Consider the following 24,949-nt stretch of genomic DNA (forward strand, 5'->3'; position numbering starts at 1 on the left):
TTACAAATCTCTCTAATTTTAATTACTCATTTAATTAGATACTTTAGGATAATTTAGAAAGTTTAGGGTTTAATAATTGGGTGGGGTTTAGGAGTAAGTCATTACCTGATTCCCTTCCCATACTTCTCTCTTTAGTTTAATAAACCTTTTATATGTTTATAACTAGTTTGAACCCTTGCTTTTACCCTCCCTATTACACTACTGAGCCACCTAATGTTGATTTGAGGGTGAATTCCAGTGGAATATCATATGAAAGTGTGCTTCACCTTGTACTGTCTAACTCAGTGGTTCTCAACCTTTCTAATGCCGTGACCCTGCAATACAGTTCCTCATGTTGCGGTGACCCCAAACCAAAAAATTATTTTGGTGGCTACTTCAAAACTGTAATTTTGCTACAGTTATGATTCGGAATGTAAATACCTGATATGCATTATGTATTCTCATTGCTACAAATCAAACATAATTTAAAGATAGTGATTAGTCACAAAAACAATATTTAATTATATGTTGAGAAATATTAATCCAGCAGGAGGCAGCCTGAGCGCTGGGGCGGGAAGTAAGTCCTGCCTGGGGAGGGGGTCTGCAGACACTGCCTTCTTCTTCCTGTCGTCTCCCTCCAGCTCGAGCTAAGGCTTCACTTTGCTGGGGTTACTCGGCTCTGTTATCCGCTCCAGGAGTTATCCACTCCAGGACTCGTTCTTAACCCCTCCAGAGCCCACGCCCAGGTGCTCTCTCTGGGTCTCTGTTTGAGTCCGGTCTCCAGGCAACAGGGTAAATCTTTCCGATGGCTTTAGGTGACCCCTGTGTTTTGATCATTCGACCCCTGCCAGGGTCACGACCCACAGGTTGAGAACCGCTTTTCTAACTGTTTTTGTCAAAAAGCTGGATGAAGGCATAGATATTATGTTTTCAAATGCACAAGTGACATAAAATTGGGAGGGATAGTCAGCATGTTGGACAACCAAATCATGATCCAAAAAGACTAACAAAGGAGAGAGACCAATCAGTGCCCCGAATGTAGAGTTAGAGAATTTAAGTTCAAAGCCCAACTTTGCAATTTATTAGCTATGTCACTTTAGTAAACTACATCAACTGTCTAGACCTGTTTCCTCATGTGAATGATGATGATAATAGCACTTATCTAGTACTTTAAAGTGTACAAATATTTACTCATTTGATCCTTAAAACCCCTCTATGAGGTGGGTGTTATTATTCCCATTTTACAGATGAGTCTACTGAGGCTGAGAGAAGTTGAGTAACTTGCCTAGATTGACATAGCTAGTAAGTAAATGAAGAAGAAGTTATATTCAGGCCATTCTGGCCTGAATCCAGGCCAAATCCAGCAATATCCACTGTGCCCTTCAGGTTCCACTTGTGAGGGTAGAAGACCCCTAAGGCCTCTTCTAACTCTAAGCAAATAAGATACTAAAATGGTAATTAGTCATTCAAACTGAGTAGGCCAGTGGGTAGAGTGCTGGGCCTGGAATCAGGAAGCCTCATCTTTGTGAGTTCAAATACAGCCTCAGACCCTTACTAGCTGCATGACTCTGGGCAGGTGTCTTTACCCTGTTTGCCTCAGTTTCCTCATCTGCAAAATGGCAAACTATTCCATTATCTTTCTCAAGAAAACTCCAAATGGAGTCACGAAGTGTCAGACATGACTGAACAATAACAATCTCAATTTGTGTTCCTTTAATCCCACAAATGGATGTCACAGGTCAGTTCTCTGGTAAAGCTTCAACCAAAAAAAGGAGAAAATGGGGAAGCATATCTTCAGCAAAATGACTTTTTCTGTCATTGGCATTTCTTACAGTGATTATATTTCCCTAGTTTCTACTCTGATCAATAGACATGACTAATGAAACTACCAAATATTAACATATGAGATTGAAAACCCAGCACTGTGATCTTATTACCTTGAAGCACCAAAGATCACTTCCTGATATCTCTTTCACACATAAACTACCCTGCAAAATGAAAATGGGTACATTTTAAATCATCACCATTATCTACAGAAAATAATATTTTAGGGATATTAAATTGACAGTATTATACAAACTGGTTTGGAGGTAGGAGATTAGGAGTAAGAATGTTACTGTGGAAGTAATCTGGATGTCAACAGATTTTATTATAAGAATGAGTATGCAGGGAACAGGTTGTAGTTAAGTACTGTAATAATTAAAATGGTTGATGTTGTAAACTATAGTGAGTTAAAATGGTGGAAGATATAAATTGTGATAGATATAAGAGAGGGTGAGTAAATTTGACCTCAGAAAATATGTTTCACTACAGTGTCTTGGTTTTAAATCAAATATAAGGTGGTCGCCAGGGAAATATTCCCAATTATTCAAATACCCAAGTCAACTGGGTTTTATAGAGATTTTAATTAATACAAATGTGGAATTAAAGAAAAGAGAGAAAGAGAGAAAAAGGAAATAAGTATGAAGGGCCTTAAGCCAACATGGCCTAGACCTGAGTCTTAAGAGAGAGAGATCAGTCAGTCAGTCTTTTAACACTCACCACAAGGTCTGTCTAAGCAAGGATTCTAGTGACACCAGGCCAGCTCCATCTCAGCTGACTTCACCAGATAGAGTTCCAGCCAGAGTCCTACTTAAAGAGCCTTCCAGCCAGAGACTGTTCCAAAGTGCCTCTCTCCAGAGCCTCCAGAGGGACAGAGTCCCCTCAGAGGAGCTCCAGTGAGATCTCCTTAGAGATTGTCCTCCAAGAGCTTCCCTTCTCCAGAGCCTCTCTCAAGAGATTCTTCCCAAGCGATCCTCATCAGAGATCCTCCAAAAGGATTTTTTTAAAGAGATTCTGCTTTTTCTTATATAGGGGTTTTTCTCCTATGTCACCTCCCCTAAGTCCTTACATCTACCAATCATTGTAGACGTTTTCCAAAGGACTGCCCATCTGAATTCCTGCTAAGTCGACTAATCTCCTCAGTAAGTCTGAACCAGAAAAAATGCTGTTGTGTTGACTAATCTCCTCAGTAAGTCTGAACCAGTGAAAACACAGCTGAGTCAACTAATCTCATTAAGAGAAAACTTGCCCGACCCTTTTAGGTACCTAGCATCTCATTGTATCAATTCTAAAAAACAGGCATGGCTCAAAGAATTCCTTGCCTTATTATAAGCATGGGTCCAAGTACTTTCATTGTTTAGCAAGGAGTTTTCTCCCCTAAAGCAGTCTTAAGTACGGGTGGAGTAGAGGTCCTCCCATTTCTGATCCTAGCGAGTTCTCACATCAAAATGGGGAATGTTTCCCAGTAGGGAATTTGTTCCAATGGAGGATTCCTCAATGTGGAAATTTTTAACATTCACAAGTCTGAGAAATTTCAAGATTTACAGTACTGTTGTGAGGAGAGATTCTGAGAGAACCTGATGACAATTAAGAGTGCTTAGGAGAGGGAAGAGTGGAAGAATGACCTTTAGGTCTTGAGCATGGGTTATCTGGAGAATAGCATTGTCATCTGACAAAAATGGGGAAACTTCGGAGGGTAGAGTAGTTCAAGACATGTTGGATTGGAAGTGTATCATGAGATCCCCTTCAGGTGAGGACTTTCTGAAAGCTATCTGGGTTATAGGATATCTTTCGGATCAGTATCCATTGAAAAGCCCAAATGGCAAACATCTATTGATCTTTATTCTACCAAACCAACCAAAGGACATACCAATTCAAAGTAAATGATAGGAATGCATTGGCATTGTAAAGATTAAAATTTAGGAAATATGGGGAGACTGAGGCAGGTAGAAATTAGTTTCTCTCTGCAAGGAGTATTATATTTTTTAGAGGTTTATTGAAGATTAAGGATTAAAGAAAATACAGGATAAGAAACACGTGTCCAGGCCATAGAGTGGCCTAGACACAACCTCACCTACAGTATGAAAAAAGTCAGGCCTACCCCAAAACGGAAGTCCAAGAGCGAGAGAGCTCAAAAGCCTTTGAATCAGCTTAAATATCTTCTCGATCTCAGCCCAGGTGAGATTACAAGGCATTCTGGGGAAGTGGAGCAAAGGCTTGTGGGGATTGTAGTCCTGTATTTGAGTCTATTTTTTACAGAACAAACATAGTAGTTCTGGTGATGGTATTATACTATGAACTGCTTTGTCATTGCAAATTGTCTGTGTCTCTCCTGAACCCATTCTCTGTTGGTTCTCCACTAAATGTGGGCAAGGAGTGGGGGAAGAAGGGGGATTCGAGATTTTTAGCTCTTTTAGTTTAAAGCCTCAAGGACTGGTTCAACTCTTTAAGATTTAGACCCATATCCAGCTGGTCTAGTAGCCAGCTAGAGAAATTTTTAGGCATTATCTTTAAAAAACAAACAAAACAAAACAAAACAAAACAAAAAAAAACCCTTACCTTCTGTCTTAGAATCTATACTGTGTATTGGTTCCAAGGCAGAAGGGCAGCAGTAAGGGCTAGGCAATTGGGGTTAAATGAATTGCCCAGGGTCACACAGCTAGGAAGAGTCTAAGGTTAGCTTTGAACCTAGGACCCAAGATACTATCTGTGGGCCTGGCTCTCTGTCTACAGAGCCACCTAAATTAGTCACAGGCATTTTATTTTTAAATTTTATTTCTTAATACAAACTTAATACAAACAAAACATGAACATTTCCATATAGTAAGGTGCCCAGGAAATAAGGATTGTATACAAAATTATGAATCTAATATGGTTTATATATATACATGTATATAATTTAATATGGTCATATCAACATTGCCTAGCTAGTCAGCATCACCTTCCAAACTCCTTCAGCTCTCTTCTTTGTATTTTTAAGTTTCATTAAATTTTTCTTTTCTCTTTTTGGTATTACTAGCACTCTCTGTTATTCTCTTCTCCCCTCCCAAATATAAAACTCTTTCATATATCAAATATAGTCAAGCAAAACAAATTTATGTTGTACTAGTTTCTGAAATTGCATGCCCCATACTTATAGTCCTTCACCAATTGACCCTGAACTGAAAGACAAGCATCATCACCAGTTTCCAAAGTCATAATTGGTCATTAAATTGATGGAAATATTTACATTTTGTTTTCATTTATGATGTTATAGTATTTTCATGAATAACTCTCTTAATTTATCTTTTTTTACAATTTCTTTTCATTTGCCTAAAGTTCTACTCCTTAAATTAAAAAAATCTTTAAGCTAGATGGAGAAAATTCCTTTTGACTCCAATCAATTCCAACCATACATATGGTGTATGAGAATTGTAGGAGATTCATTTTTGCTGGGTAGACTTTCCTGTTAGTAATGAAGTTGTTATTCTCTCTATAGAGATAACAGAGTGACATCTGAATAGAAATGCCCTTCCCTTGAGAAAACCAGTTGGAATCAAAATTATTTGATCTTACATCCTATATCCTGAATTTGCTCCTTTCTCCCAGATCAAACAGTTATTTTACTGTTTGCAAGTCTCATCTCCCTTCCAACCAATGATCTGTTCTTAAATCATAACCAAAGTTTTCCTAGGCTTCATTTTGATCATTTAGGATTTGATATCTTCCTATTGTGCTGTGGAGCAGGTTTAAGAAACTCATGGTTTGTTTCAAAAGCCTTTAGTAAGCATGTCCTGATGACCTCACTTTCCTTGTTTTGGTCCTCTTACCAGATTACCACTTAAATAGAAATTTAGTTGATCTCATCTGAAGGCTACCTATAACTGAGCCCTGTGTTCTGTGTCAGCAACATGGTGTCACAATTGTCTTTCTGTGTAGGTCACCATCTCTCCTTTCTTTATTGAAATGACTCTGGACAAAGTTCCTTTCCCAGTAAGACCTTCTCCAGGTACAAATGAGGTTGTGATCTAGCTTGTTTCCAAATTTATATTTGAATTTATATATCCCACCTATTGGCTTCAACTCATACAGATGCACTGTTTAACCTGGATTTACATGTTTGTTTTGCTATGTCCTTGGCATCTTAGTATATATTAATTTTACATATTTTAGATAATATGTTCCCATAGGGCAAGTGTTATATTTTTTAATAGCTTTATATAACATTTTCCAGACAGGTACAGTGAAAGTGCTTTGGGTGATGACATTTTAAGCAGATGTTATCCCAGCAGGAATAGTAGCTGGGTTTGTCATAAATGAATAATAAACTATGAGGGATATAAATTATCACTTGCAAGCAGGCATAGGTCAGGAACTAGACACCAGGGAAGACTTGGCACAAAAGTGGAATTGACCTACCTCTATTCTCTGCTTCCTTAACTAAAAAAAAAAAAAACTAGATATTCACCAGGTTCCCATGATGTAAGCAGGACAATACAGCACTATGGCTTTGGTTCCATTGGGAGAGCTGAGAGCAAAGTATTGAGCAGAAGTCAGAAACTTTTTTAGTAATTCACTCTGGGGAGGAGAGGAAAGAGAAAAATCTGAGTGGCTGGGGAGACCCCAAGAATAGTCTTTTCAGGGAACTTCAAGATCACTTGCCTACTATGAAGAACTTTCATAGCTCTGCACCTCTAGCTTAGACCTGGGAGATCCATTTGCCCACCTTTTCACTAATCACCAGTTTTACCTGTTTGTTCCTCAGAGTGTAGATGAAAGGGTTGAGCATTGGAGTCACCACAGTGTTGAGAATGGCCACCACTTTGTTCAGGTCCTCTCCCTCACTACCCTTACCTGCCCTGACATACATAAAGATACAGCTTCCATAGAAGAGTGATACTACAATGATGTGGGAGGAGCAAGTGGAAAAGGCTTTCTGCCTCTCCTTGGCTGAGGGGATGCGCAGGATTGTGTAGAGGATGTGACCATAACAGGAAGCAGTCACAGATAAAGTGCCCAAAAGACTGACATTGGCCCCCAAAAAGCCTATTAATTCCACCAGGCTTGTGTCTGCACATATTAATTCTAGCAATGGAAAGTTGTCACAAAAAAAGTGATTGATGACATTGGGGCCACAGAAAGGCTGCTGAAATGTGATGCAACTTGGGACAATGATGAGAAGGAATCCTCCCAACCATGAGGATAAAACCAGCTGCACACAGACCCTTTTGCTCATGATGGTAGCATAGCGTAAAGGATTACAGATTGCTACATATCGATCAAAGGACATCACGGCCAGGAGGAGGAATTCTGTAGTTCCTAGGAAGAAGTAAAGAAAACACTGCAGGAAGCATCCCAGTAAAGAAATTGTCTTATTGCCTGTTAGGATGTTGTTCAGCATCTTGGGAAAGATGACAGAAGTGAACCAGATCTCCAGAACAGCAAAGTTTCTGAGAAAGTAGTACATGGGTGTGTGAAGGCGATGATCCATCAGAGTGACAACAATGATGAGGAAATTCCCTAGCAGTGTGATAATGTAGGTCAGGAGGAGTCCCACAAAAATCAGCATTTGGAATTCACATGCATCTGTGAGTCCCTGAAGAATGATCTCAGTAATAGTGGTGCTATTCCCCATGTTCCCTGTTGGGGAAAAAGAGATGAGGGTATTAACACAAGAAGCTATGATGCTGTAGGATCACAACTGATCTACAAGTGGAAGGATGAGGAGGTGAGGGAAGCCTTTTTAGCTTTTTTTTTTTTGTACAGTAGTCTCTTCAGTCTCCAGTCCACATATGCCATTCACTCCCTAGCCAGTGAATGGCCAATACAATAGTTACCTTGGATTGGGAACTAGGTAGGGTTGGCAGTGTAAAGCAGAGAGTAATTCATAGTTAACTGAAGAGTGTGTAGACCAAACTCTTCTACTCTAGTTTTCTAACCAAACTAGGTCCATTCTTTCTTCTCTTATTTTGTTCCTTATAAGAAAACCTGTTTTCAACACTTATTTATTTCTTTTATCCCAGATTATGGGTCATCTTTTTTATGTTAACTTTGGCTCCCTAGTCTTCATTTCATTATTCCACTAAACCTTTTCCCCTCCCATAATCCCTATGTCCTTCAGGTCACTCAAAGCATAGGCAATGAAAGTAGGCTCTCAATTTAGCTTATTTAACCCAGCTGTTCTTTTCATGTACTGCAAGTATTGAATCCTTACATTAGGACTTCAAGGATCTATACAAATTCATTGATGTAGAGACTATTTACACTGACACAGATTGAAACTCTTTCATCATTTTAGTATGAGGTTCTTTTGAGAGCTGCTGGAGTTGAAAATTTCATTCTTATGTGAGACCAACATGGTAATGATGGGCCTCCTTCAACTTCATTAGTATGGTCATCAGACATACCCTCAAACCCCTGACCCACAAATGTAATCTTTCTAGCTTGATAAGATTTGTCAGAGGTTGTGTTCAATCGACATGTCCTTCAAAACCGAGAGTTACCTGCATGCTCTGAAGAGGTAAATGGTAGTACCTAGAGGATTAAATTTTAGTCATATCTACATTTCTATGTCCATATCAATGTATTTATGCATATCTATATATTCACATATGACTATTTTTTATTCTGTCTCCACCTATATGTGTGTATGGGAGGTTGGCAAATTAAGTATCAATTACAGTATTCCAATGTTACTCTTATAGGAGCTGTTCTCTTTTAAACTTCCTCATGTTTAAATACTCCCAAACTAATAAATAGAGGGATGCAAATTAAAATGACTCTGAATTTCTTTCACATATTTGTCGGTTTGGTAAAGATGATGAAAGAGGAAAAAGATAAATGCTAGAGGGGCTGCAGGAAAACAGGTACATCAAGCATTGTTGGTGGATCTAGCAGAATTGGTCCAATCATTCTAAAAAGTAATTTGCAATTATGCCCCTAAAATTAACTGAAACAAGCATATATTTTGACCCATCTGTGCCACCATTAGGTCTATAATACAAAGAAATCAAATGCAGGGGGAAAAGATTTATATGGACTGAAAATATTTATAACCACTGTTTTCATAGTACCTGAAAACTTGAAGGTAGGAGGGTATCCTCTTATTGGGGAAAAGCTAAAAATATATTGTATACAAATATACTGAGATGTGGTGCCATAAGAAATTACTAAATAGGCAGCTTCAGAGGAAATTTGGACAGGCCTCTATGAACTAATATAAAATGGAATGAGAAAAACCAAGAAAATAATTTATACTATGTCAACATTATAGAGAAAAAGAACTTACAAGATTTTAGAACTCTGATCATTGATTGATTGATAAATACCAAGATAAACTCTGAGTCCAGAGGACTAAAGATAGAACATGAACTCACCTCTGCTAGAGAAATGATGGATTTAAAATGGAAAATGAGACATATATTATTGGACATAACCAATAGTTAAGTTTAATTCATCTGAGCCAGACATATTTGTTATAAAGGCTTTAATTTTTAAAAATTACTGCTAGAGCAGTGTGAAGGAAAGATGATAAACATAAAATAAGTTATTTTAAAAATTCTTCATTTTGAAATTTACCTTTTTGAAATTTTATAATATTATGGAAAGGAAAGGAAAAAATAAATATTAAGAAGCAAAAACTAGGCGCTCTTATTAGAAGTAATTTAAAAAAGCAAGAATTAAACTGGATCAAAGGGAATGATATTTTGGAAAATGCTTTTTTAAGAACATATATGCTAAATACATAATGTAGACATCAGAAACCATGTACATTGCATATGATGCTATCTTGTATTCAATGAGCATTATGAGTGAAACAATAATATCAGAAGAATGATATTAAATGTATTAATTTCAACCTTGGAAGACTATTAGTGCTCAAGAATATGTCCTGAGCTAAATTCTGGGTAATAGCCTCTATATGGTATTTGTTGGAAACATATCCAAAATTACAAGAACTAAGGTAGGATGAATGTATTGTAGTGTCTGATATTTGTAGGAAATATTGACATCAACTAGCTCAAAGATCCATTGAAGTATCACCTCTAACTTCTTTCCTCAATTCTAGTCTTATATCAACTACCAGATAGCTAATGGTCATTTAAACATTTTTTTGTTTTGTTTTTTAGTCATATCCAATGATGAACTGTAAAAATGGAGATTTGAACCCCAGACTTCAATTCCCAGAAGTCCTTGGCAGTTCCCAGAATTCTGTATAATATCACCTGAATTCCCACCTGGGCCAAGAACAAAAATTATATTTAAACTGACTCTCTGCCTACTTCTCTCAGCTTCCACTTCTAAGCACATGCAGCTCTCTACCTAGCAGGCAAGATGAAGAGTAAGTGGTTGTGAATGGGCTCTGTGCCTAGGCACATGCTCTCTTATTTTGTATTTTCTTTATTTCTTAATTCTAATAATCTTTAATAAACCTCATAAAATATAATACTTTTAGTAGAGAAACTAATTTTAATTGTTACAGAACCCATTAGGAATTTTCTTGACAAAAATACTGTAATGGTCTACCATTTCCTTCTTCAGTTCATTTTACAAATAAACAAATGGAGGTAAGCTGGGTTAAGTGACTTCACACACTAAGAAGTGTCTGAGACCACAACTGAACTCAGATCTTTCTGACTCCATGTCTGGTGCTTTATCCATAATCCCATCTAGTTCCCTGTAGCTATTTTTGACTATTATCTATTCTTTATCTACCATATTTAATTAGTTGTTAATTTATCTAATATGTATACCATTTCTCATATCCATTTCCTTCTCTCTACCATCCCAATTTAGATCTTTGTCACTTCTCTCCTAGAGACTCTAAAACTGACTCCTACTATGTATTCTTCTTATTCTCTCCCTTTTCCAATTCATGCTCTACATAGGTGCCAAAGTCATTTTTCTAAGGCATAGGTTTGCCAATATGACTTCTCTGCTTTAAAAAAATTCAGTATTTATAATTGCCTATACTAGTGATAGCGAATCTATGGTATGGGGACCAAAGATGGCATGCAGAGTGCTCTCTGTGGGCACTTGGCCACCCTCCCTTCCCACACTCACCCCAAGAGTTCATTACTAGAAAGGCAGAGGAACTCAGGCAGAGCTGCTCCCCTCCCTCCACTGTGCCTGACATTTTTTCATATTACCCACCCCTCTGCCCAGCAGTACAATGGGAGCACATAGCAGAGGAGGGGAGAGGGTAAGGTTGGTAGCTCACAGGAGGCAGACCTGGAGGGGAGGAGAGTGCTCAAGCCACTCCCCTCCTCCTCTCTTCACTTGCTGAGGACATTCCTCACTTCCCCCAACCTTAGTCCCAGGAGCCCAATGGGAGCACTTTCTTCCTCCCCTGTGTGGGTTAAGGGATGGGGCAGGGTGTACTCAGCATGAGGTGGGGGGAGGGGCATGGCACATGATCTTGGGGGGGCTGAGCCTGGCACTCCCTCTCTAAAAGGTTCACTACCACTGGCCTATACAATAAAATTCCCATAGCTGGGCATTAAAAGCCCTCTATAACCCAGCTCCCATGTACCTTACTTCCTAATACTCCCTGCCATTCACTACATTCTAGTCAAATTGAACTATAATAACCACCCCCGGATTTAATACTCCATCTCCCACCTCTGTGAACTGCTTCAACTCATTCCTCATTCTCTGAATGAACTTGCTCATCAGCTTTGTCTGTCAGAACCCTGCTTTTTTTAAAAAACGGTCCCGGAGGCGGAATAGAAGCAGGGAAAACTCAAACCACTCTGAGAATACTCTCCAACCAACCTTAAAATAACATTTCAAAATGAATATTGGAGTGAAATAACCAACAAAGGGACAGAGTGAAGCAACTTTCTTTCCGAATACAACTTGAAAGGTAGGCAGAAAGGGTACAGTTAAATTGAGTGAGACAGGAGCACAGCCCACAGCAAGGATACACCAAGGAGGCAAGCCAATAGCAATCCCCCTCCCCACCCCATATCTACTGTTTCAGGTTCTGAACATGGGCCCAAGCCAACTTCAAGACCCTGAGATCCTGCCTAAGCCAATAACAATGCAATTTTACATATACCCCTTAAAGTTCCAAGCCCCAGCACAAACCAGTGGTGATGCCCAAACCCTCGCTCAGGGCATTTCATAGCATGCCTAGCTGGTGAATGCCTGGAGTGAGGCTCTGAACCCCTGCCCAAACCCAAACTGAAACCCCAAGCCTTAGTGCAAGGCAGTAAGTAGTGTCTGGCTGCTACAAGCCAAAGGGGAGGCCCAGAGCCTTTGCCCAAGCCTGAAGTGAGGACCTAAATCCCAGCACAAGGCAATCTGTGGTATGGCTGGCCTATATAAGCACAGAGTGATGCTCAGAGCCCAAACCTCTAAATTTTTAAAGGAGAAGTTATATGAACCCCAAGAGAAAATAGACAGTAAAACTATACTAGTGGAGGACCTCAATTTCCCCCTCATATCTAGATATACTAAACCAAAATATAGACATCAAGGAAGTGAATGAAATTTTAGAAAAGTTAAAACTAATAGATCTCTGGAGAAAATTGAACAGTAATATACTTTTTTTTATCAGTGCATGGCACCTACACACACAAAAAAAATTGACCACAGATTAAGACATAAAAACTTCACGACCAAATGAAGAAAAGCAAGAGGGGAAGTGTCCTTTTCAGATAATAATACAATAAAAACTACAATCAATAAAGTCCATGGAAAGACAAATAAAAAATTAATTGGAAACTAAATAATCTAATTATTAAAAAAAGAGTGGGTCAAAGAACAAATAATAGAAACAATCAATCATTTCAATAAGAATGACAATGAGGAGACAATGTATCAAAATTTGTGGAATACAGCCAAAGCAATACTTAGGGGAAATTCTATATCTCTAAATGTTTGTACCAGTGAAGTAGAGAAAAAGCAGATCAATGAATGGGTCACATAACTAAAAAAATTTTTGAAAAAGAACAAATTAAAAATCTCCAATTAAGACTAAATTGGAAATCCTAAAAATTAAAGGAGAAATTAATAAAATTGAAAGTAAGAGAACCATTGAACTAATAAATAAGACTAGTAGTTGGTTTTATGAAAAAAGTAAAATAGAGCATTGGTTAATTTGATTTAAGAAAGGAAAGAAGAATATCAAGTAACCAGTATCAAAAATGAAAAGGGTGAATTCACCACCAAAGAAGAGGAAATTAAAGCAATCATTAGGAGCTATTTTGCCCAATTGTATGCCAATAAATCTGACAATCCAAATGAAATGAATGAATATTTACAAGAAATTGAACAAGCCATCAATGAACTCACTAAGAAAATATCCGCAGGGCCAAATGAATTTACGAGTGAATTCTATCAAACATTTAAAAACAATTTATCTCTATACTAAATAAACTATTGGGAAAGCAGGTAAAGAACCCTTCCAAAATCTTTTTGTTTTATATATATATATATATATATATATATATATATATATATGTACAGAGAGAGAGAGCTTATACCTACACCTGGAAGAACAAAACAGGGAAAGAACATTATAGGCCAATTTCATTAAATCATATAGATGCAAAAATTTTAAATTAAAAAAAAACTAGCAAGAAGACTATGGCAATATATCACAAGGAATTCATCTAGAAAAACAAAAGGTCAAGAATGTCAAGGGAATTAATGAAAAAATTGTAAAATAAGATGGCCTAGCAGTACCAGATCTTTAACTATACTATGAAGCAATAATCATCAAAACAATATGTTATGGGGGGCAGCTAGGTGGCTCAGTGGATTGAAAGCCAGGCCCAGAGATGGGAGGTCTTGGGTTCAAATTTGGCCTCAGACATTTCCTAGCTGTGTAACTCTGGGCAAATCACTTAACCCCCATTGCCTAGCCCTTACTACTCTTCTTTCTTGGAACCAATACACAGTATTGATTCCAAGACAAAAGGTAAGGATTTTTAAAACAAACAATATATTATTGGCTAAGAAATAGAATGGTCAATCAATAGAATAGATTTCATATGTAATATACAAGGATAAATGAACTTAGCAACCTAGTGTTTGATAAATCAAAAGACCCTAGCTTTAGAAATAAGAACTCACTTTTTGACAAAAATTCTTGGGAAAACTGGAAAACAGTATGGCAGAAACTAGGTATAGACCAATACTTTACAACCTATACTAAGATAAGATCAAAATGGGTTCATGATTTAAACATAATTGGTGATGCCATAAGTAAATTAGGGGAACATGGAATAGTTTGCCTGTCAGATCTATGGAGAAGGGAAGACTTTATGACCAAAGAGACAGAGAACATTATAAGATATAAAAATAATAATTTTGATTACATTAAATTAAAAAGGGGTTGTACAAAGAAAAGCAATGTAACCAAGATTAGAAGGAAACAAAAAACTGAGGAAAAAATTCCATAGCAAATTTCTCTGATAAAGGTCTAATTTCTCAAATTTATAGAGAACCAAGGCAATTTTATAAGAATACAAGTTATTCCCCAATTGACAAATGGTCCAAAGATATGAACAAGCAATTTTCAGATAAAGAAATCAAAGCTATAAATAATCATATGAAAAAAATGTTCTGAAGCACTCTTGATTAGAGGAATGCAAATTAAAACTCTGAGGCACCATCTCATACCTATCAGATTGGACAATATGACAGTAAAGGAAAGTGATAAATGTTGGAGAGGATTGTCAAAAGTGGGACACTAATGCATTGTTAGTAGAATTGTGAACTGATCTAACTATTCTGGAGGGCAATTTGGAACTATGCCCAAAGGGTTATAAAACTGTGCATACCCTTTGATCCTGTAATACCACTATTAGGCCTATATACCAAAGGGATCATTTAAAAAGGGGAAAGGACCTACTTGTACAAAAATCTTTATAGCAGCTTTTTTTGTGGGGGCAAAGAATTGGAAACTGAGGAGATGTCCATCAATTGGAAAATGGCTGAACAAATTATGATATCTTGGTGATGGAATATTATTGTGCTGTAAGGATGATTTCAGAAAAATCTGGAAAGATCTATATAAACTGATTCAGAGTAAAATAAGCAGAACCAGGAAAATATTGTACACAATAAATGCAATATTGTATTATGATCAACTGAAAGACTTAGCTACTCACAAAAATGCAATAAACCAGGACAATTATGAAGGATTTATGACAAAGAATGCTATTCATTTTCAAAACAAAAACTGTTGGCATTGGATACATACTATTTTTCAGATTTGTTTATGTTTTTATTTTGGGATTTTTATTTTATATGAATATTCTCTTACAACAATGACCAATATGGAAGTATATTTTGCATGATAGTTCATGTATAACCCAGATTAAATTACTTACCTTCTCTAAGAGGGGGAAGGAAAGAAGGGAGACAATTTGGATCTTATAATTTCAGAAAATGTATGTTGAAATCATATGTAGTTGGGAAAATAAAATAGCTTTGAATTTAAAGAATTCAATTTTTAAAAGCCTTACCTTTCATCTTCAAATCAATTCCAAGACAAAAGAACAGTAAGGAGTAGGCAATGGGGGTTAAGTGACTTGCCCAGAGACATACAGCTAGGAAGTATCTGAGGCAGTTTGAACCCAGGACTTCTCATTTCTAGGTCTGGATCTCAGTCTACTGAGCCACCCAGCTGCCTGTCCCCATTTACTTTTAAAGTTCAACTCAGCAGCTATCTCTTCTGAGAAATATTCCCAGATCTCCCAGTTGTTAGTATTCTCTCTCCCTCCTCAATTTTTCTTATATGTGCTTATGTATATACCTCATGTATCTCCTCAATAGAGGGTAAATTCCTTAGGATCAAAGTCTGTTTCATTCCTGTCTTTATGTTCCTAGTAGCTAGCACAAAGCTTTGCATGTAGTAGACATTTAATAAGTTTATTGAATTGGATGTTGAAGTTAAAATGAACTAGGTGGCCCAATCATCAGATTCAATTATGAGAGTAAGCCCCTGGCTTAAGTTTGTAGCTCCTTCTATAAGATAGGAGCAGAAATCAGAGTGATTAAGATAAAAAGGAGAAGTTGTTAGATAACAGAACCAGATTAATTGGGATTAAGAGTTGGATAGGACAGTTCAAGAGATGCCTAGGTCTAAGGGAATAAATGATTTTATGTGATTCAGGAAAGAAAAAAATTAGGGTTTATGGCAGCATATATATTGAGAATGAATCAGCTATACCAAGCTATTACAAAAAAAGACAAATAAGATGGTGACATATTCCAAGAAGAATATAGAACACATTTTTCCAAAAAAATATACTGAGTACCAGTTGATCATTAGACTAGTTCTTCCTGTATTTCTAAGGAATTTAATATAAGAGACCAAACCAGAATGCAACAATTTGTGACAGACCTCCTAGGGAGGAAACCTGTGAATTCCTGATATTCTCCCCTTTAATAAATGGAGAGTTGGGTTTCATGGTATAGTTGCTGGAGAAGAGGAAAATAACATCACCTTCTTCATTCTACATGTAGCTCTTCTTCTTTGTAGCATTGGAATGACTAGGTTGGAAAGTCATTGCTATGATGGTGGTCTTGCCTTATGATGGTTCAGGCCATATTCTATTCTGGGCTTGTCAAGGAAATATTAAAGATCAAGTCTACCTAGATTTGAGCAAAGAACTTAACAAAATCTCTCATGCCCTTCTTATGAACAAGATGGAAGGACAAGTACTGGTTAATGGAATATTTACATGTACCTTACAATTGCTTAGATCCAAAGAGTAGACTTTAATGGACTGATGTCAACTTCAAAGAGCTCTCTAATGGAGTCATGTAAGATTATAAGCCTGACCACATGCTGCTTAAGATTTTTATTAAATCCTTGAATAAAACCATAAAAGCCAAGCTTATCAAATGTACAGATGGACATGCAAGAGGATGATTACCATGTATTTTATAAGATTGTTGGAAGAATCAATGTATATAAAGCATTTTGGAAGTTTTAAAGTCCTCTGTAAATGTCGGTTATTTTCTCAGCTGGTTAAAAGGTTGGCTGAATCTTATAAAAGGGAATTTAGTAGGGATAAATGTAAAATCTTATATTTAGGTTCAAAAAATTGATGATGTAAGTAGAAGATGAAGGAGGCTTTGCTAGACATCAAATTGTTTGAAAGACATCTGGAGGTTTTAGTGGACTGCAAGCTTGATAAGAGTCATGAGTGAAAGAGCAGTCAGAATGGAGATATGGCAACTTTTCTTCTATGATCTCTTGTTCAGATCACATTTGGAGTATTATGTCCAGTTATGGGCAACAACTTTTAATGATGTTGTTAAACTGGAAGGCAACAAGAATGGTTCAGGGCCTTAAGGCCATTTGAAGATGGGCTAAATGAGCTAGAACTGTTTATCCCATAATTGAAGAGACAGTCAGAATATAATGGTTATCTCCAAGTATTTGAAGGACTATCACCCAGAAGAGGGATTAGACTTGTTCTGTTTGGCCCCAGAAGCAGAAGTAGGCATAAGGTTTTGCAATTACACAAAGAAAGATCTATAAAGTGAGACTTCCTAATGATTAGAGATACCCAAAATAGAACGACTGCTTTTGGAGGTAGTAGGTTCCCCTAAGGCAAAGGCAGGATGTTTCTTTATTGGTATGTTGTGGAGGGAATTCTTGGTCAGATAAATGTTGAATGAGGCAGCCTCTAAAGACCTTTTTAATTCTGAAATTTTGTGATAGTTTTACACATAAAGTGTATGTGATTTTGTCTTCTGTAAGACTCTAAGGTATGTCACTGAAATACTAATTTGATACAGCAAGAATCTTTGACTTTTTTCAGTTGAGAAAATATCATGGTCCATGGGGGTCAAAGAACACTGACAAGCCGGGTGAGATTAATTTCAATGATGGATTTTCTTTCCTATTGCCATCATCAGTTTTTCTAGAATGTCTAATCCATGTCATATTGGATTTTGTGTGTCAACAGCTAAAAAGATTTTGTGTGATAACTACAAGGCAGAAGTTCCCATGCAACTGCTTCCCCAGTCATTATCTACTTAAAAAAGGATCTACTGTATAAATTATTCCATACATCACTGGGAAAATATTCTAGTTCCTCTCTAGGTCAACTGTACTTCTGGTAAGATTGATGGTGCTACTTACAGGATGGCAGGGTACATGATTCTCACCACTGGCTCCAAGGGACAGCATGGAATCTACAGATCTGAAACAGAGTCAGGTGTCCTCTCTTTTCTTGGACTGGGCTTCCATGTTTCTCAGCAAGTTCCTTGTTTCCCAGCAACACCCTTTTCTTGGCTCACTATTCACCTTACTATTTAACAGAGAAGAGACTTTCTCTAGGTCACCCTTCTCAACCAAGCTTGGTAACAGCCCTTTGCTTTCCCTTCCAGAGCCTCTTGTTCTTCTGATATCATGGCATCTTAAGTTGACAATGATCTACATTTCTATACTCTCTTGGTAAATGACAAGGAGTAGTTTCCAGTGGAAATGGATAGAGAAGAAAGATATGTTAATCACTGGTTGCAAATCATCCTCCCATCCTAGACCAAAAGGATAACTTTTGCTAGTGATAGCTCATTTTGCTCAGCCCCGGGGGCCTATTGTTAAATGATTCTCTCATGTCTCAGGACAATGTGTCCATAGAGAACTTTGTACATAAAACTTTGATGAAATTAACTATAGCTGTCTCTGTGGAACAGGCAGAGGGCCTATAATATTTGGGATGCTGTTTTGTTTTCTTTGAAACAGAGATGTATACAACCCAAAAGAACATAAATGTTTGGACCCACTGGGGGATTTCTGCTCCCTCTACTGAACCAAGATCCTTAGAGATTCATTATAATACTATTGTAACAAAGGCTCAGCCTTGTCATAACCCAATTGATTGTTACTTTTTCCAGCATTGAAAATGAAAGTTTCCTTTATTCTTGTCAAGAAATGGAATTACCTTAGACAAAATTTAATTGTACCAAAAATGAATTGTTTCATTAACTTTTATAATGCTTTAAGATACCTGGAGGAGGAAAAAAGACAGACAAGATTGTGTCAACAGGCTGGCCACTGGAGTCAGAGGAGGATGTGGAAGTGGTTGCTTTGGGGGAATTAAGGACAGGAGGAAAGTTAGCATGGTTAAGGTCTAAAGTCCTTTCATGCTGGCCACCTTACTTTGGAGAGAACTGTAAGCTGATTTCACTTTTTTTCTTTCCAACCTCATGTCCTAGTCTGTAAGTCCATTGTTCTTTAAGTTTAAATTTTTGTATACCAATTTTTCTTTAAAATTTTCTTATACCAGGGGGCAACTGGGTAGCTCAATGGACTGAGAGCCAGGCCTAGAGATGGGAGGTTCTGGGTTCAAATCTGACCTCAGACACATCACAGCTGTGTGACCCTGGGCAAGTCGCTTAACCACCATTGCCTAGTCCTTACCACTCTTCTGCCTTGGAACCAATTCCAAGACAGAAGGTAAGGGTTTAAATTTTTTTTTTCTTATACCAGATTTCAGTCTCATAGAATATTATAACTAGATGGAATCAACTTGAATAGAAGACATAAAACCAATCCTAATATTTTATCTCTAAAACAAAAGTTTCCCAAAAACATATACATACCTCTATGTAAGTAATATCTACAGTTGAATTGTAATTTATGATAGAAATACACTTCTGAAAAACACTCCCAACTATGTAACTAAAGGCATGAGACCTATAGAAAATTATAGTTTTTCCTTTAATAGAGACAAGTGACCAAGGTATGATGGAAATTCACAGGATCCTAATTTAAAGCAGAAAGAGACTTTAAAAATCAATATTACAAAGGTAAAATCAATTTGCCTTGGCAACACATTGGTTGTGGGGAGCAAGAGAGAATAAGGAATTGAGAATGACACCTAGGTTAGTAGAATGGTAATGCCCTTGATCTTAATAAAGAAATTAGGAAAAGAGTGTTTTGAAGGAAAGAGCTCAATATCATCAGGTTGAAACTACCCCCAGAGAGCAATCAAGCATCATTCTGGTAGCCCATGACCCAGTGTATTTCTCTTGGTTCTATTTTGCTTAATTTTCAGTTCCAAATTCTTTCATTCTTCCCTCTCCTTTCCTTTTCATTTAATTATTTCAGTCATGTCTGACCCTTTGTGACCCTATCTGGGGATTTTCTTGGTAAAGGTACTAGAGTGGTTTGCTATTTCCTTCTCCAGATCATTTGACAGATAAGGAAACTGAGGCAATCACATTTAAGTGACTTGCCCAGGATCACACTGCTAGTGTCTCAGGTCAGATTTGAACACAGAAAGATGAGTCTCCATGACTCCAGGCCTGGCGGGCTATCTACTGGACCACCTAGCTTTCTTCTTACTCAATAAGAAATCAAGAAATATAAAACCCATTACAAATATATCTAGATAAAACAAATTTTCACATTATCCATGTTCCAAAAGAAAGAGAAAAAATTATTTAGTCTACTCTTTGAGTTTACCAGTATTCTTTCCAAAGGTACATAGTTTGTTTCCTTATGAGTCCCTTCCACTATTTGCCATTTTCCATTTTTGTCATTTTAGAAATATGATGGTTCTGAGATGGTACATTAGAGTTGTTTTGCTTGACATATCTTTAATTATTGGAGATTTAGAGCAATTTTTCATATGTCTATTGATAGCTTTGATTTCATTCTCTGAAAACTACCTATTCATTTTTTTGAACATTTATCCACTTAGGGATATTTCTTGTTCTTTTAAATATGACTCCATTCCCTGTATATTTTAGAAATGAAAACTTTATCTGAGAAACTTGCTGAAAGTTTTTTTCCCTAGTTTCCTGCTTTTCTCCTAATTTTAACTGCCTTGATTTTGTTTGTTCAAAAACTTTTTAAAATTTAAATAATCAAAATTATGCATTTTATTTCCTACAAACTTCTCTATCTCTTGCTTGGTCATCAACTCTTTATTCATCCACAGACTTGATAGGTAAGGTTTCTTCTATGCTTCATTTATGCTTATCATATCACCCTTTATGCCTAATCATGTACATATTTTGTAATTATCTTGATATACAAGATGCTGAAATGCAAAATGTTGATCTATGCCTAGTTCCTTCTAGACTCCTTCCCAGTTTTCCACAGTTTTTCTTAAATGTTGAGTTCTCATCCCAATACCTGGGATCTCTGGCTTTATCAAATAGTAGGTTACTGTGCTCATCCCGTTTTTTTTTTCAGAAATTACCTTAATATACTTTATCTTTTGTTGCTCCAGATGAATTTTATGTGTTTTTCTAGCTCTGTAAATTAATTTCTTGGTAATTTGGTTGGCATGGCATTGAGTAAATAAATTTAGGTAGTATTGTCATTTTTATTATATTGTCTCAGCCTACCCATGAACAACTAATATTTCCTCTGTTATACAGATGTCTTTATATGTATAAAGGGAGTTTTATAATTATGTTCATATAGTTACTGTATGTTTTGGCGAGTAGTCTCCCAAGTCTGTCTATAATCATTTCAAATGGAATTTTCTTTCTAGCTCTTCCTAATATGTTTTACTGGTAACACAGAATTGCTGACGATTTGTGTGAGTTCATTTCCTTTCCTGCAATACTGCAGAAGTTGTTAACTGTTTTGATTGTTTTTTTACTTGACCCTAAATTCTCTCTAAGGGCAGCTCAGTGGTGCAGGAGGTAAAGTACCAAGCCTGGGGGTCAGAAAGTTTCATCTTCCTGAGTTCAAATCTGACCTCAGGCACTAGCTGTGTGATCTTGGTAAGTCATTTTGCCTATTAGCTTCAATTTCCTCATATGTAAAATGATCTGGAGAAGGAAATGGCAAACCACCCCAGCATTTTTCCCAAAAAAATACCTCAAAAAAGTCACAAAGAGTCTGGTACTGTTGAAAATTACTGAACGACAAATGCTAACGTAACAAATTGGAATTTTTTTAATTCTCCTAGTCTTACTAAGAATGTCTCTTATAAAGCTCTTCATACTTTTTGACCCAATATTCCAATTCTATAATGGGACTATAACCCACTGCTTTTATTTATAAGAAAAACATCTTTATACAAAAATATCTTAGCAGCATTTTTTAATAATAGCAAAACTGGAAATAACCCTGAACAAATTAAAACAGATAAGTACAATTAAATATTATTGTGCCAGAGGCAGTGTAGTATAGAGGAAATCAAGCCACAGAGTTGAAGACTTTGGGTTCAAATCTCAACTCTGTGTGTGTATGTATGACTTCAAGCAACTCAGCTGTGACTCAGTTTCTTCCTCTATAAAATGGATTTGAACTGCAAAGATCATGAGTGTCCTTTCTGTCTCTTAAATGTAAATAATTTTCTTACTTCTAGGAAATGATAAACATGAAGGATATAAAGAGCTATGAAAAGATTTACAGGAAGTGATATAGGGTGACATAAAAGAAATCAAGAGAAAAGTATATGCATCATTCCATAGTTTTAATAATAACAGTAACAATCTGAAAAATATACAGAAAATAAAGTAAAGAGAAAAGGACCACATGAAAGGTAAAATATAAAATTTTCTGATTGGCATTCCAAGCCCTCCATAACCTAGCCTCTTCCTACCTTTTCAGTCTTCTTGCCCCTTAATACCCTGAAGGTAACTATAATCCAATGAAAGATCTTCTTGCTATTTCTTTTTTTTTTAAACCCTTACCTTCCGTCTTGGAGTCAATACTGGGTATTGGCTCCAAGGCAGAAGAGTGGTAAGGGCTAGGCAATGGGGGTCAAGTGACTTGCCCAGGGTCACACAGCTAGGAAGTGGCTGAGGCCGGATTTGAACCTAGGACCTTCCATCTCTAGGCCTGGTTCTCAATCCACTGAGCTACCCAGCTGCCCCCCTTCTTGCTATTTCTTAAGTGCACAACACTATTTGTTCTTTATTTTCACTGGCTGTCATCCATGCCTGGAATTATTCACTTTCTCACCTCCACCTTCTAGCTTCTGTGGCTTCAAATCCCAGCTAACATTCCACCTTCTATCTAAAGCCTTTCCCAATCCTTCTTAATGCTACTGCCTTTCTTCTATTGATTATCTTCAGTTTATCCTGTCTACATTTTACTTATCCATAGTTGTTTACATGTTGTCTCCCCCATTAGATTGAAAGCTTCTTGAGAAAAGAGACTAGTTCTGCCTTTCTATATACAGTATTCCCAGTGCTTACTTAGCTCAGTACTTGGCGCGTAGTTAGCACTTAACAGATACTTATTTACTTGACTAAGAATGCTACTCAGAGGGTGACAGGAGACTTGTAACTCTCACTGACAGCTTTTGGAGCTGGTCATGGTTCTACATGGCCCAAATAAGAGAGAACATAATCTTTTTGCCTTTTATGTGTCAAACCCATTTCTCTCATTGCTAGTACCTTTTCTCAATCACAACTTCTAGGAGATAGCTTATTTTATGTCATTAATATAGATCCCAAACCAATTTAGGAGCATTGAGGAAGACTTTCTTAGACTCCATCTGTCATTCAGGTTATCTAGAATAACTAAACTCATAAGATACTCCTTTCATTCCAGCCCATCAGGGCATTCCATTCTGATGCTGGTTAAAGCTATGCCCTGCTAAATCTGAATTCTGCTTAGGGGTATAGATGGGATTTTCAGGATTGAGGAATGTTGGATTTGAAGTTAGAAGACTTGGGATGGAATCCTACTTTCACTATTTACTTCTTGTGTGACCCTAGGCCATTTGTTGAGTTTCCCCATTACTAAAATGAGGGAATTTGGATCAAATCCTCTCTAAGGTACTTTCTAGATTTAAATACATCCAGTAAAATGAATTAGACCACCCAGACCTGCTTATTTTGGAAAATAAATCATCCCCTCTCCCCTCCTACTTCCCAGGGCCACCTTGGCTGATAGATGTTCAATAAATTCATCCTTAGCATGTTCAGTGGCAATGTGCTCCCAGAGAGTTTTGTGAATGAGACATTTGTGGAAGAGACCTTCTTTTTCTTTGGAGAAGGTTCAAGTTCTGTAGCACATAAAATGCTATTTTGTTACCACATAAACAAAAATAAGCTGTCCATAGTTTCTACCTGTCCAAGGATCTTGGCCTTCTCTGGGATGATGAGGCTGGGTTTATTGAAGGAATCAATTTAACACAGTGATAACAAGGCCCCAGATGCTTCACAAATCCCTTGGCTATTACATAGCTTAACTAGAGAACTAAAACTTTTCTGTTTGTTCCAAATGTGTTGGGAATTTTATTTGTGATGAATATTCTACCATCAGAAGTCAGGGGTGAGTGGGGAAGGTCATTGGGAAGGATATTGTTTTTAAGGAGTATTAATAATGGCAGCAAGGCAGCTAGGTGGACAGAGAGCCAAGCCTAGAGTAGGGAAGACCTGGGTTCAAACATGGTCTCAGAAACTTCCTAGTTATGTAACCCTGGGCAAGTCACTTAACCCTAATTTCCTAGCCCCTACTGTTCTCTTACCTTGGAATCAATCCTTAGTATCCAGTCTAAGACAGAAAGCAAGGTTTTTTAAAGTATTAATAACACATTTTTAACAGATATTGAAGGTTATCATCCACATAACAACATCAGTTGAGGCTGGTAGAGTGCACAATCCATATCAGTCTCTCAGTCAATAAGCAATTACAAAGTACCTATCATGTTCTATGAACCATACTAAGCCCTGGAAATACAAAGAAAAGCCAAAGTGGCCCTTCCCATCAAGGAGATTGGTTTAGGGAAGGAGATAACATTCAGGAAACTATGTACCCAAAAAAGTATATACAAGATAAATTGGAGATAATCCACAGAGGGAGGGCACTAACAATGAAGGGGTCCAAAAAAAGCTTCTTTTGGAAGAGTGAGATTTCAATTCAGACTTAAAGGAAACCAGGAAAGTGGGGAGGTAAAGATGAGGATTAAGAATTAAGAATTCTGAGCATGAGGAACAGGTAGTGAAAATACACAGAGGAGAGAGAAGGAGTGTCTCATTAGAGGAACATTAAGAGGGCAGTGTCATTGGATTATATAGTATGTGAGAGAGAATAAGGTGTAAGAAGGCTAGAGCGGTAAAGGGGGGCCAGGTTATGAAGGATTTCTTTTTCTCCTGGAGGGGGGTAGGGAAAGAACATGAATCATATAACCATGGAAAAATATTCTAAATTAATTAAATTTTTTAATTCAAAAAAATAAAAACCAAAACCCCACATCCTATATACATATAAACAAGT

At 37.1% G+C, this 24,949-nt stretch overlaps 1 protein-coding gene across 1 annotated transcript in view; it reads right to left on the reverse strand.

Annotated features, from left to right (window-relative positions):
• Positions 1 to 190: 190 nt before the first annotated feature.
• LOC107648878 (olfactory receptor 49-like) overlaps positions 191 to 24,949 on the reverse strand; it is a 65,641-nt gene continuing 40,882 nt past the window's right edge. The window contains exon 3 of the mRNA XM_007479795.3: positions 191 to 7,419. Coding sequence (XP_007479857.1) covers positions 6,479 to 7,419 — 941 coding nt within the window. The 3' untranslated portion in view covers positions 191 to 6,478. The remainder of the gene's footprint in view (positions 7,420 to 24,949) is intronic.

This window comes from Monodelphis domestica, chromosome 1, assembly GCF_027887165.1.
Source record: "Monodelphis domestica isolate mMonDom1 chromosome 1, mMonDom1.pri, whole genome shotgun sequence".
NCBI lineage: Eukaryota > Metazoa > Chordata > Mammalia > Didelphimorphia > Didelphidae > Monodelphis > Monodelphis domestica.